Source organism: Mustelus asterias, unplaced genomic scaffold, assembly GCF_964213995.1.
Source record: "Mustelus asterias unplaced genomic scaffold, sMusAst1.hap1.1 HAP1_SCAFFOLD_262, whole genome shotgun sequence".
NCBI classification, from domain to species: Eukaryota; Metazoa; Chordata; class Chondrichthyes; order Carcharhiniformes; family Triakidae; genus Mustelus; species Mustelus asterias.
Window position 1 is genome coordinate 239780 of NW_027590228.1, and position 18751 is coordinate 258530.

At 55.4% G+C, this 18751-nt stretch overlaps 1 protein-coding gene across 1 annotated transcript in view; it reads right to left on the reverse strand.

Annotated features, from left to right (window-relative positions):
- Positions 1 to 1265: 1265 nt before the first annotated feature.
- Positions 1266 to 18751, reverse strand: part of LOC144485996 (uncharacterized) — a 145602-nt gene continuing 128116 nt past the window's right edge. Inside the window, exons 2-3 of the mRNA XM_078204103.1 lie at positions 2456 to 2615; positions 1266 to 2291 (exon numbers count right to left, since the gene is read on the reverse strand). Of these exons, the coding sequence (XP_078060229.1) occupies positions 1468 to 2291; positions 2456 to 2615 (984 nt within the window). The 3' untranslated portion in view covers positions 1266 to 1467. The remainder of the gene's footprint in view (positions 2292 to 2455; positions 2616 to 18751) is intronic.

Consider the following 18751-nt stretch of genomic DNA (forward strand, 5'->3'; position numbering starts at 1 on the left):
AGGTAATAGGAATGTTGTCCTTTATTTCAAAGGGAATAAAGTGTAAAAGGGAAATTTATACAAAGCACAAGTTAGACCGCGCTTGGAATACTGAGAACAGTTTTGGTCCCCTTATCTAACAATATACTGACATTGGAGGCAGTGCAGAAATGGTTTACTAGGTTGTTCCCGGGTATGGAGGGATTTTCTTATGAGGAGAGGTTGGACCTGTACTCTTCGGAATTTAGAAGAATGAGAGGCAGCCTTTTTGCGTCATGTAGGATTCTCAGGGGGCTGAGAGATCGTTTCCCCTCATGGGACAGTCTAGGACCAGAGGGCATTAGCTCAGAGTTTGAAGACACAGATGAGGAGGAATTTCTTCTCTCGGAGGTAGTGAATGTGTGGAAGTTTTACCGCAAAGGGCTGTTAGAGGCTGGGTCGTCAAGTTTGTTCAAGGCTGAGATAGATTTTTAATCAATAAGGAATCAAGCATTCCACAGTATTTTTCTTTTACCTGAAGGAATCAAGGAGTATGGGGATAAGGCGGGAGTATGGGGATTATCACATCAGGTCAGGATGAGACTTGATGGGCTGAATAGCCTACTGCTCTTATTTATTTTGAGAGTTTGTACCTGTATTTGTGAATGTGTGACCGTGCATTAGTCATTATGTGTTTGTAACTATATGTGAGAGCTTGTCAATGTGTATATGTCAATGTATGTGTGTGCATTTGTGACTCTGCATATTGGTGAATGTGAGTTAGTTTGTGAATGTGTCTTTGTGCGAGTTTTATTTATTAGAGTCAAAAATAGGCTTACATTAACACTGCAATGAAGTTACTGTGAAAATCCCCCAGTCGCCACACTCCGATGCCTGTTCAGGTACGCTGAGTATTTAACATGGCCAATGCACCTAACCAGCACATCGTGGGAGGAAACTGGAGCACCCGGAGGAAACCCACGCAGACACAGGGACAACGTGCAGACTCCGCACAGACAGTGACCCAAGCCGGGAATCGAACCCAGATCCCTGGCGCTGTGAGGCACTGTGCCACTAGTTTGTGAATATGTGGTGTGTGTTTGTGAATGTTGGTTTTTATGTCTGTGTGAATGAGTCTGTGAGTGCGTGTGAGTTAGAATAATGTGTGGTGCGTGAGTACGCGGTGTGTGCGTCTGCACATGTTTGTGTTCGTGTGTTTTTGAGAACGTGTGAGCGTATGTGGTGTGCCTGACATCTCAGTGCAATGTATTTCAGTCAGAATGCAAGCAGCCAACAGGTAAAGTCGGAATTGTTAATGGGTAATACTTTATTGATTTATACAAATGCTGTGAATTGACATTATCACCATGTACTGTTCTCCTCCCAGCCCACTCCCTAGCTTCCTGCTGTCTTTGCTACACTAGTGTTCTTACAATTCAACATCCCCATCCTTCCCCTACCTCTTCAATATGTGCCGAATGAGATACAGTCCAGCCCCGGGTGAGAGGCTCATGTCCGTCGATCTCTCACAGCTCGGACACGAGGGGCCTTGACTTCACCCTGCGGCATCGCTCCTGCCTCCAGGGCAGTGGGCATTTGGCGATGAGGCGAGGCAGTCGGCGGACTGGTGTCCCGAGCGAGGCCGGCAGGCACCCCTCCTGCTGCCGTGCCGGCTCCGAGTTGCGGAAGGGCAGCCTGCAGGAGGTCAGTGACCTGCCCGAAGCCCCGGTCGACGCGCGTGCACAGCCTCTCCAGGCCGGAGGAGATGGCACAGGCCAGGCTCTGGATGGCACCCGTCTGGGCCTCGATCAACGATGCCAGGGCCGGCGCGGCGGGCTCCTGGGCCGGGGAGCCGGCCACGGCCTCCACCGAGCTGACCACCCGCTCCATGGTGGACTGCAGGGCGCTGATACCCTGCGCAACGACACCGCACAGGATGGAGGCCGACTCTTCCATGCTCTCGGACAGGGTGAGACAGCTCCTGGGCAGGCTGTCCAAAGCCTCCAGCAACTGGTGGTGTTCGTGGAAGATCCTTCTCTTGAAGGCCGGGCCGCTCAAGTCAGCGTCTCTGTCCTCATCGGCGTAGCTGGAGTCTGAGCCAGCCCCATGGCCGTCTGCCTCCTGCACTGTCCTCTCCAGGATACTCAGCTCCTGCTCACAATGGTTGAATAACTCGCCCGGTGCTGATCCTTCCAGCTCGCTGTCCCTGCCGTCGGAGACGCTGATCTCTCTGCTGGTGTACTGGAAGGACAGGGCCGGCGAGGGGGCTTCTTCCATCAGGTGGTGCTGCTCCTCCAGCTCCTGCCCCGTGAGCGCCAAGTAATGAGACAGACCTGGAACGAGAGGGAGGAGGAGGACAAGGGTCAGCCAGGTGGAAGCAACTCGTAGGACACGCTCCGCGCCTAACCCCTCCACCTCCCCCCCCACCACCCCTCCGCGGGCGTCCTTGGTGATAAAGTCAGTAAGCGAGCGCAGGTGAAGAGAATCTGGAAGCCACCCTGTGGGACTCGGCCTCCCGCCTCGCCGTTCTCCACGCTTCTCCGGCTGTTGGGTCCAATGATGTCGAGAGCCTCCTGCTCCATCTGGGTGAGGTCCAGGATGGAGGGCAGCCGCTCCCCACTGCTGGTCCTCTTGCGTGCCCTTCGAGCCAGCTTCTCCTGGGGACAGAATGAGACCCACATTAGCGCTCGCTCGCCATCTTGACGCTTTAACGCAGGGGAGGGGCAGGTTCGTCGGGGGGGTTGCTGGGAGAGCGAGGTGGGGAAGGCTCGTGTTCATGGGGCAACACGTGGAAGAAAGGATCATCTTTCGATGGCGCCCGTTGGTGAGATCTCGATGGGAAAGAAACTCTTTGCAGCCAATCGGTGTTCTGCAAATGTGGCCCCTTGCTAGAATCGTGGGAAACCAGCGGCCAATCCACACCCATCGCCCAATCCTGGAGAGAGTATAGTTCATAGAATCCCAACAGTGCAAAAGAAGGCAATTCGGCCCATCAGATGTGCATCAACTCTCCACCCAGGCACTCTCCCCACAACCCCACACATTTACTATGGCTAATCCATCTAACCTACACGTTGAGGGACACTAAGGGGCAGTTTAGCATGACCAATCCACCTAAGCTGCATATCTTTGGAGTGTGGGAGGAAACGGGAGCACCTGGAGCAAACCCACGCAGACATGGGGTGAATGTGCAAATTCCACACAGACAGTAACCCGCGACCAGAATCGAACCTGGGGCCCTGGTGCTATGAGATAGCAGTGCTAACCACTGTGCCGCCGCAATCCTGAGACCTCTACAACCTAGAAGTACATGGGAATGTCATGACCTGGTTGTTCCCTCCTGCCCCATCCCACTTAATCGCCATCTAGACTTGGAGATATATCAACCGTTCCTTTGGATCCAAATCATGTAATTCCCTCTCTAGCAGCACTGTGGGTGTACACAGGGACTGCAGCAGGTCCAAGATGGTGGCTCACCATCTTGACGGCAATTAGGGATGGGCAGTAAACTATGGGCATGGCCAGTGATCTCCTCGTTTCGTCAATGAATTAAATAAAACGACGCCAGCTCCCACCAACTGCCTTGGAGAAGGAGAAGATAGTTTGGATATTGATTGAGGGATGAATGTTGGCCTGGGAAACAGGGTTGGGTTAGTGATCCATTCAGGACAACTGCATTAGCCGCAGTGGACACACATCGTGAGGGCAGATACCAGAATTGAATCTGATGCAAGGAGGGACAAGCTGGCTGAGTGTTGGTGTGGTGTAGACGCTGTGTTCACTCAGTTTTGCTGCGCTGTTGACTGGGTGTTCACTCAGTGTGGGTGCCTTGTTGACGCTGTGTTCACTCAGTGTCGGTGCGGTGTTGACGCTGAGTTCACTCAGTGTTGGTGCGGTGTTGACGCTGTGTTCACTTAGTGTCGGTGCGGTGTTGACGCTGTGTTCACTCAGTGTGGGTGCGGTGTTGACGCTGTGTTCACTCAGTGTCGGTGCGGTGTTGACGCTGTGTTCACTCAGTGTCGCTGCGGGGTTGACGCTGTGTTCACTCAGTGTCGCTGCGGTGTTGACGCTGTGTTCACTCAGTGTCGCTGCGGTGTTGACGCTGTGTTCACTCAGTGTCGCTGCGGTGTTGACGCTGTGTTCACTCAGTGTCGCTGCGGTGTTGACGCTGTGTTCACTCAGTGTCGCTGCGGTGTTGACGCTGTGTTCACTCAGTGTCGCTGCGGTGTTGACGCTGTGTTCACTCAGTGTGGGTGCAGTGTTAACGCTGTGTTCGTTCAGTACCGTTGCGCTGTTGACAGGGTGTTCAATCAGTGTCAGCGCGGTGTTGGCGCTGTGTTCACTCAGTGTGGGCGCGATGTTGACGCTGTGTTCACTCAGTGTGGGTGCGGTGTTGACGCTGTGTTCACTCAGTGTGGGTGCAGTGTTAACGCTGTGTTCGTTCAGTACCGTTGCGCTGTTGACAGGGTGTTCAATCAGTGTCAGCGCGGTGTTGGCGCTGTGTTCACTCAGTGTGGGCGCGGTGTTGGCGCTGTGTTCACTCAGTGTGGGTGCGGTGTTGACGCTGTGTTCACTCAGTGTGGGCGCGGTGTTGACGCTGTGTTCACTCAGTGTGGGCGTGGTGTTGGCGCTGTGTTCACTCAGTGTGGGCGCGGTGTTGACGCTGTGTTCACTCAGTGTGGGTGCGGTGTCGACGCTGTGTTCACTCAGTGTGGGCGCGGTGTTGACGCTGTGTTCACTCAGTGTTGGTGCGGTGTTGACGCTGTGTTCACTCAGTGTCGGTGCGGTGTTGACGCTGTGTTCACTCAGTGTCGGTGCGGTGTTGACGCTGTGTTCACTCAGTGTCGGTGCGGTGTCGACGCTGTGTTCTCTCAGTGTCAGTGCGGTGTTAACTCTGTGTTCGTTCAGTATCGCTGCGGTGTTTACAGGGTGTTCAATCAGTGTCAGCGCAGCGTTGACGCTGTGTTCGCTCAGTGTCGCTGCAGTGTTACTCTGTGTTCACTCAGTCTGGGTGCAGTGTTGACGCTGCGTTCCCTGAGTGTTAGTGCGGTGTTGACACTGTGTTCACTCAGTGTTGGTGCGGTGTTGACGCTGTGTTCACTCAGTGTCGGTGCGGTGTTGACGCTGTGTTCACTCAGTGTCGGTGCAGTGTTGACGCTGTGTTCACTCAGTGTGGGTGCAGTGTTGACGCTGTGTTCACTCAGTGTCGCTGCAGTGTTGACGCTGTGTTCACTCAGTGTTGGTGCAGTGTTGACGCTGCGTTCACTCAGTGTTGGTGCGGTGTTGACGCTGTGTTCAGTCAGTGTCGGTGCGGTGTTGACGCTGCGTTCACTCAGTGTCGGTGCGGTGTTGACGCTGTGTTCACTCAGTGTCGGTGTGGTGTTGACTCTGCCTTCACTCAGTGTTGGTGCGGTGTTGACGCTGTGTTCACTCAGTGTCGGTGCGGTGTTGACGCTGTGTTCACTCAGTGTCGGTGCAGTGTTGACGCTGTGTTCACTCAGTGTCGGTGCGGTGTTGACGCTGTATTCACTCATTGTCGGTGCAGTGTTGACGCTGCGTTCACTCAGTGTCATTGCGGTGTCGACGCTGTGTTCACTCAGTGTTGGTGCTGTGTTGACGATGTGGTTACTCAGTGTTGGTGCGGTGTTGACGATGTGTTCACTCAGTGTTGCTGCGGTGTTGACGCTGCGTTCACTCAGTGTCAGCGCGGTGTCGACGCTGTGTTCACTCAGTGTTGCTGCGGTGTTGACGCTGTGTTCACTCAGTGTCGGTGCGGTGTTGACGCTCTGTTCACTCAGTGTTGCTGCGGTGTCAAAGCTGAGTTCACTCAGTGTCAAAGCTGAGTTCACTCAGTGTCAGCGCGGTGTCGACGCTGTGTTCACTCAGTGTGGGTGCGGTGTTGACACTGCGTTCACTCAGTGTCAGCGCGGTGTTGACGCTGCGTTCACTCACTGTCAGCGCGGTGTTGACGCTGTGTTCACTCAGTGTCAAAGCTGAGTTCACTCAGTGTCGGTGCGGTGTTGACGCTCTGTTCACTCAGTGTCGGTGCGGTGTTGACGCTGTGTTCACGCAGTGTCGGTGCGGTGTTGACGCTGTGTTCACTCAGTGTCGGTGCGGTGGTGACACTGTGTTCACGCAGTGTCGGTGCGGTGTTGACGCTGTGTTCACGCAGTGTCGGTGCGGTGTTGACGCTGTGTTCACTCAGTGTCGGTGCGGTGTTGACGCTGTGTTCACTCAGTGTTGGTGCTGTGTTGACGATGTGGTTACTCAGTGTAGGTGCGGTGTTGACGATGTGGTTACTCAGAGTTGGTGCGGTGTTGACGATGTGGTTACTCAGTGTTGGTGCGGTGTTGACGATGTGGTTACTCAGTGTTGGTGCTGTGTTGACGATGTGGTTACTCAGTGTTGGTGCGGTTTTGACGATGTGGTTACTCAGTGTTGGTGCGGTGTTGACGATGTGGTTACTCAGTGTTGGTGCGGTGTTGACGCTGTGTTCACCTCAGTGTCCGCGCGGTGTCGACGCTGTGTTCACTCAGTGTTGGTGCTGTGTTGACGATGTGGTTACTCAGTGTTGGTGCGGTGTTGACGATGTGGTTACTCAGTTTTGGTGCGGTGTTGACGCTGTGTTCACTCAGTGTCCGTGCGGTGTCGACGCTGTGTTCACTCAGTCATGGTGCTGTGTTGATGATGTGGTTACTCAGTGTTGGTGCGGTGTTGACGATGTGGTTACTCAGTGTTGGTGCGGTGTTGACGATGTGGTTACTCAGTGTTGGTGCGGTGTTGACGATGTGGTTACTCAGTGTTGGTGCGGTGTTGACGATGTGGTTACTCAGTGTTGGTGCGGTGTTGACGATGTGGTTACTCAGTGTTGGTGCGGTGTTGACGATGTGTTCGCTCAGTGTTGGTGCGGTGTCGACGCTGTGTTCACTCAGTGTCAGCGCGGTGTTGACGATGTGGTTACTCAGTGTTGGTGCGGTGTTGACGATGTGTTCACTCACTGTTGGTGCGGTGTTGACGCTGCTTTCACTCAGTTTTGGTGCGGTGTTGACGCTGTGTTCCCTCAGTGTTGGTGCGGTGTTGACGCTGTGTTCCCTCAGTGTTGGTGCGGTGTTGACGCTGTGTTCACTCAGGGTGGGCGCGATGTTGATGCTGTGTTCACTCAGTGTGGGCGCGATGTTGATGCTGTGTTCACCTCGTGTCAGCGCGGTGTTGACGCTGTGTTCACTCAGTGTCAGCGCGGTGTTGACGCTGCGTTCACTCAGTGTCGGTGCGGTGTTGACGCTGTGTTCCCTCAGTGTTGGTGCGGTGTTGACGCTGTGTTCACTCAGTGTGGGCGCGATGTTGATGCTGTGTTCACCTAGTGTGGGTGCGGTGTTGACGCTGTGTTCACTCAGTGTGGGCGCGGTGTTGACGCTGTGTTCACTCAGTGAGGGCGCAGTGGTGACGCTGTGTTCACTCGGTGTCGGCGCAGTGTTGACGCTGTGTTCACTCAGTGTCAGCGCGGTGTTGACGCTGTGTTCACTCAGTGTCGGTGCGGTGTTGACGCTGTGTTCACTCAGTCTGGGTGCGGTGTTGACACTGAGTTCCCTGAGTGTTGACGCTGTGTTCACTCAGTGTGGGTGCGGTGTTGATGCTGTGTTCACTCAGTGTCGGTGCAGTGTTGACGCTGTGTTCACTCAGTGTGGGCGCGGTGTTGACGCTGTGTTCACTCAGTGTGGGCGCGGTGTTGACGCTGTGTTCACTCAGTGTGGGCGCGGTGTCGACGCTGTGTTCACTCAGTGTGGGCGCGGTGTCGACGCTGTGTTCACTCAGTGTCGACGCGGTGTTCACTCAGTGTGGGTGCGGTGTTGACACTGTGTTCACGCAGTGTCGGTGCGGTGTTGACGCTGTGTTCACTCAGTGTTGACGCTGTGTTCACTCAGTGTGGGCGCGGTGTTGACGCTGTGTTCACTCAGTGTGGGTGCGGTGTTGACGCAGTGTTCACTCAGTGTGGGCGCGGTGTTGACGCTGTGTTCACTCAGTTTTGGTGCGGTGTTGACACTGTGTTCACTCAGTGTGGGCGCGGTGTTGACGCTGTGTTCACTCAGTGTGGGCGCAGTGTCGGCGCTGTTTTCACTCAGTGTTGACGCTGTGTTCAGTCAGTGTGGGTGCGGTGTCGACGCTGTGTTCACTCAGTGTCAGCGCGGTGTTGACGCTGTGTTCACTCAGTGTTGGTGCGGTGTTGACGCTGTGTTCACTCAGTGTCAGCGCGGTGTTGACGCTGTGTTCACTCAGTGTCGGTGCGGTGTTGACGCTGTGTTCACTCAGTGTTGGTGCGGTGTTGACGCTGTGTTCACGCAGTGTCAGCGCGGTGTTGGCGCTGTGTTCACTCAGTGTCGGTGCGGTGTTGGCGCTGTGTTCACTCAGTGTGGGCGCGAGGTTGACGCTGTGTTCACTCAGTGTCAGCGCGGTGTTGACGCTGTGTTCACTCAGTGTCGGTGCGGTGTTGGCGCTGTGTTCACTCAGTGTGGGCGCGAGGTTGACGCTGTGTTCACTCAGTGTCAGCGCGGTGTTGACGCTGTGTTCACTCAGTGTCGGTGCGGTGTTGACGCTGTGTTCACTCAGTTTTGGTGCGGTGTTGATGCTGTGTTCACGCAGTGTCAGCGCGGTGTTGACGCTGTGTTCACTCAGTGTCGGTGCGGTGTTGGCGCTGTGTTCACTCAGTGTCGGTGCGGTGTTGACGCTGTGTTCACTCAGTGTTGGTGCGGTGTTGACGCTGTGTTCACTCAGTTTTGGTGCGGTGTTGATGCTGTGTTCACGCAGTGTCAGCGCGGTGTTGACGCTGTGTTCACTCAGTGTCGGTGCGGTGTTGGCGCTGTGTTCACTCAGTGTGGGCGCGAGGTTGACGCTGTGTTCACTCAGTGTCAGCGCGGTGTTGACGCTGTGTTCACTCAGTGTCGGTGCGGTGTTGACGCTGTGTTCACTCAGTTTTGGTGCGGTGTTGATGCTGTGTTCACGCAGTGTCGGTGCGGTGTTGACGCTGTGTTCACTCAGTGTGGGTGCGGTGTTGACACTGTGTTCACTCAGTGTCGGTGCGGTGTTGACGTTTTGTTCACTCAGTGTCGGTGCGGTGTTGACGTTTTGTTCACTCAGTGTCGGTGCGGTGTTGACGTTTTGTTCACTCAGTGTCGGTGCGGTGTTGACGTTTTGTTCACTCAGTGTCGGTGCGGTGTTGACGTTTTGTTCACTCAGTGTCGGTGCGGTGTTGACGTTTTGTTCACTCAGTGTCAGCGCGGTGTTGACACTGCGTTCACTCAGTGTCGGTGCGGTGCTGGCACTGTGTTCACGCAGTGTCGGTGCGGTGTTGACGTTTTGTTCACTCAGTGTCGGTGCGGTGTTGACGTTTTGTTCACTCAGTGTCAGCGCGGTGTTGACACTGTGTTCACTCGGTGTCGGTGCAGTGTTGACACTGTGTTCACTCAGTGTGGGCGCCGTGTTGACGCTGTGTTCACTCAGTGTTGGTGCGGTGTTGACGATGTGTTCACTCAGTGTTGGTGCGGTATTGACGCTGCTTTCACTCAGTTTTGGTGCGGTGTTGACGCTGTGTTCACCTCGTGTTGGTGCGGTGTTGACGCTGTGTTCCCTCCGTGTTGGTGCGGTGTTAACGCTGTGTTCACTCAGTGTCAGCGCGGTGTTTACACTGTGTTCACTCAGTGTCGGTGCGGTGTTGACGTTTTGTTCACTCAGTGTCGGTGCGGTGTTGACGTTTTGTTCACTCAGTGTCGGTGCGGTGTTGACGTTTTGTTCACTCAGTGTCGGTGCGGTGTTGACGTTTTGTTCACTCAGTGTCGGTGCGGTGTTGACGTTTTGTTCACTCAGTGTCGGTGCGGTGTTGACGTTTTGTTCACTCAGTGTCAGCGCGGTGTTGACACTGCGTTCACTCAGTGTCGGTGCGGTGTTGACGCTGTGTTCACTCGGTGTCGGTGCAGTGTTGACACTGTGTTCACTCAGTGTGGGCGCCGTGTTGACGCTGTGTTCACTCAGTGTTGGTGCGGTGTTGACGATGTGTTCACTCAGTGTTGGTGCGGTATTGACGCTGCTTTCACTCAGTTTTGGTGCGGTGTTGACGCTGTGTTCACCTCGTGTTGGTGCGGTGTTGACGCTGTGTTCCCTCCGTGTTGGTGCGGTGTTAACGCTGTGTTCACTCAGTGTCAGCGCGGTGTCGACGATGTGGTCACTCAGTGTTGGTGCGGTGTTGACGCTGTGTTCACTCAGTGTTGGTGCGGTGTTGACGATGAGGTTACTCAGTGTTGGTGCGGTGTCGACGCTGTGTTCACTCAGTGTTGGTGCGGTGTTGACGATGAGGTTACTCAGTGTTGGTGCGGTGTTGACGATGTGGTTCCTCAGTGTTGGTGCGGTGTCGACGCTGTGTTCACTTAGTGTCGGCGCTGTGTTCACTCAGTGTGGACGCGGTGTTGACGCTGTGTTCACTCAGTGTGGGCGTGGTGTTGATGCTGTGTTCACTCAGTGTGGGCGCGGTGTTGACGCTGTGTTCACTCAGTGTTGCTGCGGTGTTGACGCTGTGTTCACTCAGTGTCAAAGCTGAGTTCACTCAGTGTTGCTGCGGTGTTGACGCTGTGTTCACTCAGTGTCAAAGCTGAGTTCACTCAGTGTTGCTGCGGTGTTGACGCTGTGTTCACTCAGTGTCAAAGCTGAGTTCACTCAGTGTCTGTGCGGTGTTGACGCTGTGTTCACTCAGTGTCGGTGCGGGGTTGACGCTCTGTTCACTCAGTGCCAGTGCGGTTGTGACACTGTGTTCACTCAGTGTCGGTGCGGGGTTGACGCTCTGTTCACTCAGTGTCGGTGCGGTGTTGACACTGTGTTCAGGCAGTGTCGGTGCGGTGTCGACGCTGTGTTCACTCAGTGTGGACGCGGTGTTGACGCTGTGTTCACTCAGTGTGGGTGCGGTGTTGACGATGTGGTTACTCAGTGTCGGTGCGGTGTTGTCGCTGTGTTCCCTCAGTGTTGCTGCGGTGTTGACGATGTGTTCACTCAGTGTCGGTGCGGTAGTGACACGGTGTTCACTCAGTGTAGGTGCGGTGTTGACGCTGTGTTCACTCAGTGTCGGTGCGGTGTTGACGCTGTGTTCACTCAGTGTCGGTGCGGTGTTGACACTGTGTTCACGCAGTGTCGGTGCGGTGGTGACGTTTTGTTCACTCAGTGTCAGCGCGGTGTTGACACTGCGTTCACTCAGTGTTGGTGCGGTGTTGTCGCTGTGTTCCCTCAGTGTCGGTGCGGTGTTTACACTGTGTTCATGCAGTGTCGGTGCGGTGCTGGCACTGTGTTCACTCAGTGTCGGTGCGGTGTTGACGCTGTGTTCACTCGGTGTCGATGCAGTGTTGACGCTGTGTTCACTCAGTGTCGGTGCGGTGCTGGCACTGCGTTCACTCAGTGTTGGTGCGGTGTTGTCGCTGTGTTCATGCAGTGTCGGTGCGGTGCTGGCACTGTGTTCACTCAGTGTGGGCGCCGTGTTGACGCTGTGTTCACTCAGTGTTGGTGCGGTGTTGACGATGTGTTCACTCAGTGTTGGTGCGGTATTGACGCTGCTTTCACTCAGTTTTGGTGCGGTGTTGACGCTGTGTTCACCTCGTGTGGGTGCGGTGTTGATGCTGTGTTCCCTCCGTGTTGGTGCGGTGTTGACGCTGTGTTCACTCAGTGTCGGTGCGGTGTTGGCGCTGTGTTCACTCAGTGTGGGCGCGATGTTGATGCTGTGTTCACTCAGTGTCGGTGCGGTGTTGACGCTGTGTTCACTCAGTGTCAGCGCGGTGTTGACGCTGTGTTCACTCAGTGTGGGTGCGGTGTTGACGCTGTGTTCACTCAGTGTCGGTGCGGTGTTGGCGCTGTGTTCACTCAGTGTGGGCGCGATGTTGATGCTGTGTTCACCTAGTGTGGGTGCGGTGTTGACGCTGTGTTGACTCAGTGTGGGCGCGGTGTTGATGCTGTGTTCACTCAGTGTCGGCGCAGTGGTGACGCTGTGTTCACTCAGTGTTGGTGCGGTGTTGACGCTGTGTTCACTCAGTGTTGGTGCGGTGTTGACGCTTTGTTCACTCGGTGTCGGCGCAGTGTTGACGCTGTGTTCACTCAGTGTTGGTGCGGTGTTGACGCTGTGTTCACTCAGTGTGGGCGCAATGTTGATGCTGTGTCCACCTAGTGTGGGTGCGGTGTTGATGCTGTGTTCACTCAGTGTCAGCGCGGTGTTGACGCTGTGTTCACTCAGTGTCAGCGCGGTGTTGACGCTGTGTTCACTCAGTGTCAGCGCGGTGTTGATGCTGTGTTCACTCAGTGTCGGTGCGGTGTTGTCGCTGTGTTCACTCAGTGTTGGTGCGGTGTTTACACTGTGTTCATGCAGTGTCGGTGCGGTGCTGGCACTGTGTTCACTCAGTGTCGGTGCAGTGTTGACGCTGTGTTCACTCAGTGTCAGCGCGGTGTTGACGCTGTGTTCACTCAGTGTCAGCGCGGTGTTGACGCTGTGTTCACTCAGTGTCAGCGCGGTGTTGATGCTGTGTTCACTCAGTGTCGGTGCGGTGTTGACGCTGTGTTCACTCAGTGTCAGCGCGGTGTTGACGCTGTGTTCACTCAGTGTCAGCGCGGTGTTGACGCTGTGTTCACTCAGTGTCAGCGCGGTGTTGACGCTGTGTTCACTCAGTGTCAGCGCGGTGTTGACACTGTGTTCACTCAGTGTTGGTGCGGTGTTGTCGCTGTGTTCATGCAGTGTCGGTGCAGTGTTGACACTGTGTTCACTCAGTGTGGGCGCCGTGTTGACGCTGTGTTCACTCAGTGTGGGCGCCGTGTTGACGCTGTGTTCATGCAGTGTCGGTGCGGTGCTGGCACTGTGTTCACTCAGTGTCGGTGCAGTGTTGACACTGTGTTCACTCAGTGTGGGCGCCGTGTTGACGCTGTGTTCACTCAGTGTTGGTGCGGTGTTGACGATGTGTTCACTCAGTGTTGGTGCGGTATTGACGCTGCTTTCACTCAGTTTTGGTGCGGTGTTGACGCTGTGTTCACCTCGTGTGGGTGCGGTGTTGATGCTGTGTTCCCTCCGTGTTGGTGCGGTGTTGACGCTGTGTTCACTCAGTGTCGGTGCGGTGTTGGCGCTGTGTTCACTCAGTGTCAGCGCGGTGTTGACGCTGTGTTCACTCAGTGTGGGTGCGGTGTTGACGCTGTGTTCACTCAGTGTCGGTGCGGTGTTGACGCTGTGTTCACTCAGTGTTGGTGCGGTGTTGACGCTGTGTTCACTCAGTGTGGGTGCGGTGTCGACGCTGTGTTCACTCAGTGTCGGTGCGGTGTTGACACTGTGTTCACTCAGTGTGGGTGCGGTGTCGCCGCTGTGTTCACTCAGTGTCGGTGCGGTGTTGACACTGTGTTCACTCAGTGTCGGTGCGGTGTTGGCGCTGTGTTCACTCAGTGTCAGCGCGGTGTTGACGCTGTGTTCACTCAGTGTTGGTGCGGTGTTGACGCTGTGTTCACTCAGTGTCGGTGCGGTGTTGGCGCTGTGTTCACTCAGTGTGGGCGCGATGTTGATGCTGTGTTCACCTAGTGTGGGTGCGGTGTTGACGCTGTGTTGACTCAGTGTGGGCGCGGTGTTGATGCTGTGTTCACTCAGTGTCGGTGCGGTGTTGACGCTGTGTTCACTCAGTGTCGGCGCAGTGGTGACGCTGTGTTCACTCAGTGTTGGTGCGGTGTTGACGCTGTGTTCACTCAGTGTTGGTGCGGTGTTGACGCTTTGTTCACTCGGTGTCGGCGCAGTGTTGACGCTGTGTTCACTCAGTGTTGGTGCGGTGTTGACGCTGTGTTCACTCAGTGTCAGCGCGGTGTTGACGCTGTGTTCACTCAGTGTCAGCGCGGTGTTGATGCTGTGTTCACTCAGTGTTGGTGCGGTGTTGACGCTTTGTTCACTCAGTGTCGGTGCGGTGTTGATGCTGTGTTCACTCAGTGTCAGCGCGGTGTTGACGCTGTGTTCACTCAGTGTCAGCGCGGTGTTGACGCTGTGTTCACTCAGTGTCAGCGCGGTGTTGATGCTGTGTTCACTCAGTGTCAGCGCGGTGTTGACGCTGTGTTCACTCAGTGTCGGTGCGGTGTTGACGCTGTGTTCACTCAGTGTCGGTGCGGTGTTGACACTGTGTTCACGCAGTGTCGGTGCGGTGTTTACACTGTGTACATGCAGTGTCGGTGCGGTGCTGGCACTGTGTTCACTCAGTGTCGGTGCGGTGTTGACGTTTTGTTCACTCAGTGTCGGTGCGGTGTTGACGTTTTGTTCACTCAGTGTCGGTGCGGTGTTGACACTGCGTTCACTCAGTGTCGGTGCGGTGTTGACGCTGTGTTCACTCAGTGTCGGTGCGGTGTTGACACTGTGTTCACGCAGTGTCGGTGCGGTGTTTACACTGTGTACATGCAGTGTCGGTGCGGTGCTGGCACTGTGTTCACTCAGTGTCGGTGCGGTGTTGACGTTTTGTTCACTCAGTGTCGGTGCGGTGTTGACACTGTGTTCACGCAGTGTCGGTGCGGTGTTGACGTTTTGTTCACGCAGTGTCGGTGCGGTGTTGACGTTTTGTTCACTCAGTGTCAGCGCGGTGTTGACACTGCGTTCACTCAGTGTCGGTGCGGTGTTGACGCTGTGTTCACTCGGTGTCGGTGCAGTGTTGACACTGTGTTCACTCAGTGTGGGCGCCGTGTTGACGCTGTGTTCACTCAGTGTTGGTGCGGTGTTGACGATGTGTTCACTCAGTGTTGGTGCGGTATTGACGCTGCTTTCACTCAGTTTTGGTGCGGTGTTGACGCTGTGTTCACCTCGTGTGGGTGCGGTGTTGATGCTGTGTTCCCTCCGTGTTGGTGCGGTGTTAACGCTGTGTTCACTCAGTTTTGGTGCGGTGTTGGCGCTGTGTTCACTCAGTGTCAGCGCGGTGTTGACGCTCTGTTCACTCAGTGTCGGTGCGGTGTTGGCGCTGTGTTCACTCAGTGTGGGCGCGATGTTGATGCTGTGTTCACCTAGTGTGGGTGCGGTGTTGACGCTGTGTTGACTCAGTGTGGGCGCGGTGTTGATGCTGTGTTCACTCAGTGTCGGCGCAGTGGTGACGCTGTGTTCACTCAGTGTTGGTGCGGTGTTGACGCTGTGTTCACTCAGTGTTGGTGCAGTGTTGACGCTTTGTTCACTCGGTGTCGGCGCAGTGTTGACGCTGTGTTCACTCAGTGTGGGCGCAGTGTCGGCGCTGTTTTCACTCAGTGTTGACGCTGTGTTCAGTCAGTGTGGGTGCGGTGTCGACGCTGTGTTCACTCAGTGTCAGCGCGGTGTTGACGCTGTGTTCACTCAGTGTCGGTGCGGTGTTGACACTGTGTTCATGCAGTGTCGCTGCGGTGCTGACACTGTGTTCACTCAGTGTCTGTGCGGTGTTGACGTTTTGTTCACTCAGTGTCGGTGCGGTGTTGACACTGTGTTCACGCAGTGTCGGTGAGGTCTTGACGGTGTGTTCACTCAGTGTCGGTGCGGTGTTGACGTTTTGTTCACTCAGTGTCAGCGCGGTGTTGACGCTGCGTTCAGTCTGTGTCGGTGCGGTGTTGACACTGTGTTCACTCGGTGTCGGTGCAGTGTTGACACTGTGTTCACTCAGCGTGGGCGTCGTGTTAACGCTGTGTTCACTCAGTGTTGGTGCGGTATTGACGCTGCTTTCACTCAGTTTTGGTGCGGTGTTGACGCTGTGTTCCCTCAGTGTTGGTGCGGTATTGACGCTGCTTTCACTCAGTTTTGGTGCGGTGTTGACGCTGTGTTCCCTCAGTGTTGGTGCGGTGTTGACGCTGTGTTCACTCAGTGTCGGTGCGGTGTTGTCGCTGTGTTCCCTCAGTGTTGCTGCGGTGTTGACGCTGTGTTCACTCAGTGTCGGTGCGGTGTTGGCGCTGTGTTCACTCAGTGTGGGCGCGAGGTTGATGCTGTGTTCACCTAGTGTGGGTGCGGTGTTGACGCTGTGTTCACTCAGTGTCAGCGCGGTGTTGGCGCTGTGTTCACTCAGTGTCGCTGCAGTGTTACTCTGTGTTCACTCAGTCTGGGTGCAGTGTTGACGCTGCGTTCCCTGAGTGTTAGTGCGGTGTTGACACTGTGTTCACTCAGTGTTGGTGCGGTGTTGACGCTGTGTTCACTCAGTGTCGGTGCGGTGTTGACGCTGTGTTCACTCAGTGTCGGTGCAGTGTTGACGCTGTGTTCACTCAGTGTGGGTGCAGTGTTGACGCTGTGTTCACTCAGTGTCGGTGCAGTGTTGACGCTGTGTTCACTCAGTGTTGGTGCGGTGTTGACGCTGTGTTCACTCAGTGTCGGTGCAGTGTTGACGCTGCGTTCACTCAGTGTTGGTGCGGTGTTGACGCTGCGTTCACTCAGTGTTGGTGCGGTGTTGACGCTGCGTTCACTCAGTGTCGGTGCGGTGTTGACGCTGTGTTCACTCAGTGTCGGTGCGGTGTTGACGCTCTGTTCACTCAGTGTCGGTGCGGTGTTGACTCTGCCTTCACTCAGTGTTGGTGCGGTGTTGACGCTGTGTTCACGCAGTGTTGGTGCGGTGTTGACGCTGTGTTCACTCAGTGTTGGTGCGGTGTTGACACTGTGTTCACTCAGTGTCGGTGTGGTGTTGACTCTGCCTTCACTCAGTGTTGGTGCGGTGTTGACGCTGTGTTCACTCAGTGTTGGTGCGGTGTTGACACTGTGTTCACTCAGTGTCGGTGTGGTGTTGACTCTGCCTTCACTCAGTGTTGGTGCGGTGTTGACGCTGTGTTCACTCAGTGTTGGTGCGGTGTTGACGCTGTGTTCACTCAGTGTCGGTGCGGTGTTGACGCTCTGTTCACTCAGTGTCGGTGCGGTGTTGACGCTGTGTTCACTCAGTGTCGGTGCGGTGTTGACGCTGCGTTCACTCAGTGTCGGTGCGGTGTTGACGCTCTGTTCACTCAGTGTCGGTGCGGTGTTGACTCTGCCTTCACTCAGTGTTGGTGCGGTGTTGACGCTGTGTTCACGCAGTGTTGGTGCGGTGTTGACGCTGTGTTCACTCAGTGTTGGTGCGGTGTTGACACTGTGTTCACTCAGTGTCGGTGTGGTGTTGACTCTGCCTTCACTCAGTGTTGGTGCGGTGTTGACGCTGTGTTCACTCAGTGTTGGTGCGGTGTTGACACTGTGTTCACTCAGTGTCGGTGTGGTGTTGACTCTGCCTTCACTCAGTGTTGGTGCGGTGTTGACGCTGTGTTCACTCAGTGTTGGTGCGGTGTTGACGCTGTGTTCACTCAGTGTCGGTGCGGTGTTGACGCTCTGTTCACTCAGTGTCGGTGCGGTGTTGACGCTGTGTTCACTCAGTGTCGGTGCGGTGTTGACGCTGCGTTCACTCAGTGTCGGTGCGGTGTTGACGCTCTGTTCACTCAGTGTCGGTGCGGTGTTGACGCTGTGTTCACTCAGTGTCGGTGCAGTGTTGACGCTGCGTTCACTCAGTGTCATTGCGGTGTCGACGCTGTGTTCACTCAGTGTTGGTGCTGTGTTGACGATGTGGTTACTCAGTGTTGGTGCGGTGTTGACGATGTGTTCACTCAGTGTTGCTGCGGTGTTGACGCTGCGTTCACTCAGTGTCAGCGCGGTGTCGACGCTGTGTTCACTCAGTGTTGCTGCGGTGTTGACGCTGTGTTCACTCAGTGTCGGTGCGGTGTTGACGCTCTGTTCACTCAGTGTTGCTGCGGTGTCAAAGCTGAGTTCACTCAGTGTCAGCGCGGTGTCGACGCTGAATTCACGCAGTGTCCGTGCGGTGTTGACGCTGTGTTCACTCAGTGTTGGTGCGGTGTTGACACTGTGTTCACGCAGTGTCGGTGCGGTGTTGACGCTGTGTTCACTCAGTGTCGGTGCGGTGTCGACGCTGTGTTCACTCAGTGTGGGTGCGGTGTTGACACTGCGTTCACTCAGTGTCAGCGCGGTGTTGACGCTGCGTTCACTCACTGTCAGTGCGGTGTTGACGCTGCGTTCACTCAGTGTCAGCGCGGTGTTGACGCTGCGTTCACTCACTGTCAGCGCGGTGTTGACGCTGTGTTCACTCAGTGTCAAAGCTGAGTTCACTCAGTGTCGGTGCGGTGTTGACGCTCTGTTCACTCAGTGTCGGTGCGGTGTTGACGCTGTGTTCACGCAGTGTCGGTGCGGTGTTAACGCTGTGTTCACTCAGTGTCGGTGCGGTGTTGACACTGTGTTCACGCAGTGTCGGTGCGGTGTTTACACTGTGTTCACTCAGTGTCGGTGCGGTGTTGACACTGTGTTCACTCAGTGTCGGTGCGGTGTTGACACTGTGTTCACGCAGTGTCGGTGCGGTGTTGACGTTTTGTTCACTCAGTGTTGGTGCGGTGTTGACGTTTTGTTCACTCAGTGTCAGCGCGGTGTTGACACTGCGTTCACTCAGTGTCGGTGCGGTGTTGACGCTGTGTTCACTCGGTGTCGGTGCGGTGTTGACACTGTGTTCACTCAGTGTGAGCGCCGTGTTGACGCTGTGTTCACTCAGTGTTGGTGCGGTGTTGACGATGTGTTCACTCAGTGTTGGTGCGGTATTGACGCTGCTTTCACTCAGTTTTGGTGCGGTGTTGACGCTGTGTTCACCTCGTGTGGGTGCGGTGTTGATGCTGTGTTCCCTCCGTGTTGGTGCGGTGTTAACGCTGTGTTCACTCAGTGTCGGTGCGGTGTTGGCGCTGTGTTCACTCAGTGTCAGCGCGGTGTTGACGCTGTGTTCACTCAGTGTTGGTGCGGTGTTGACGCTGTGTT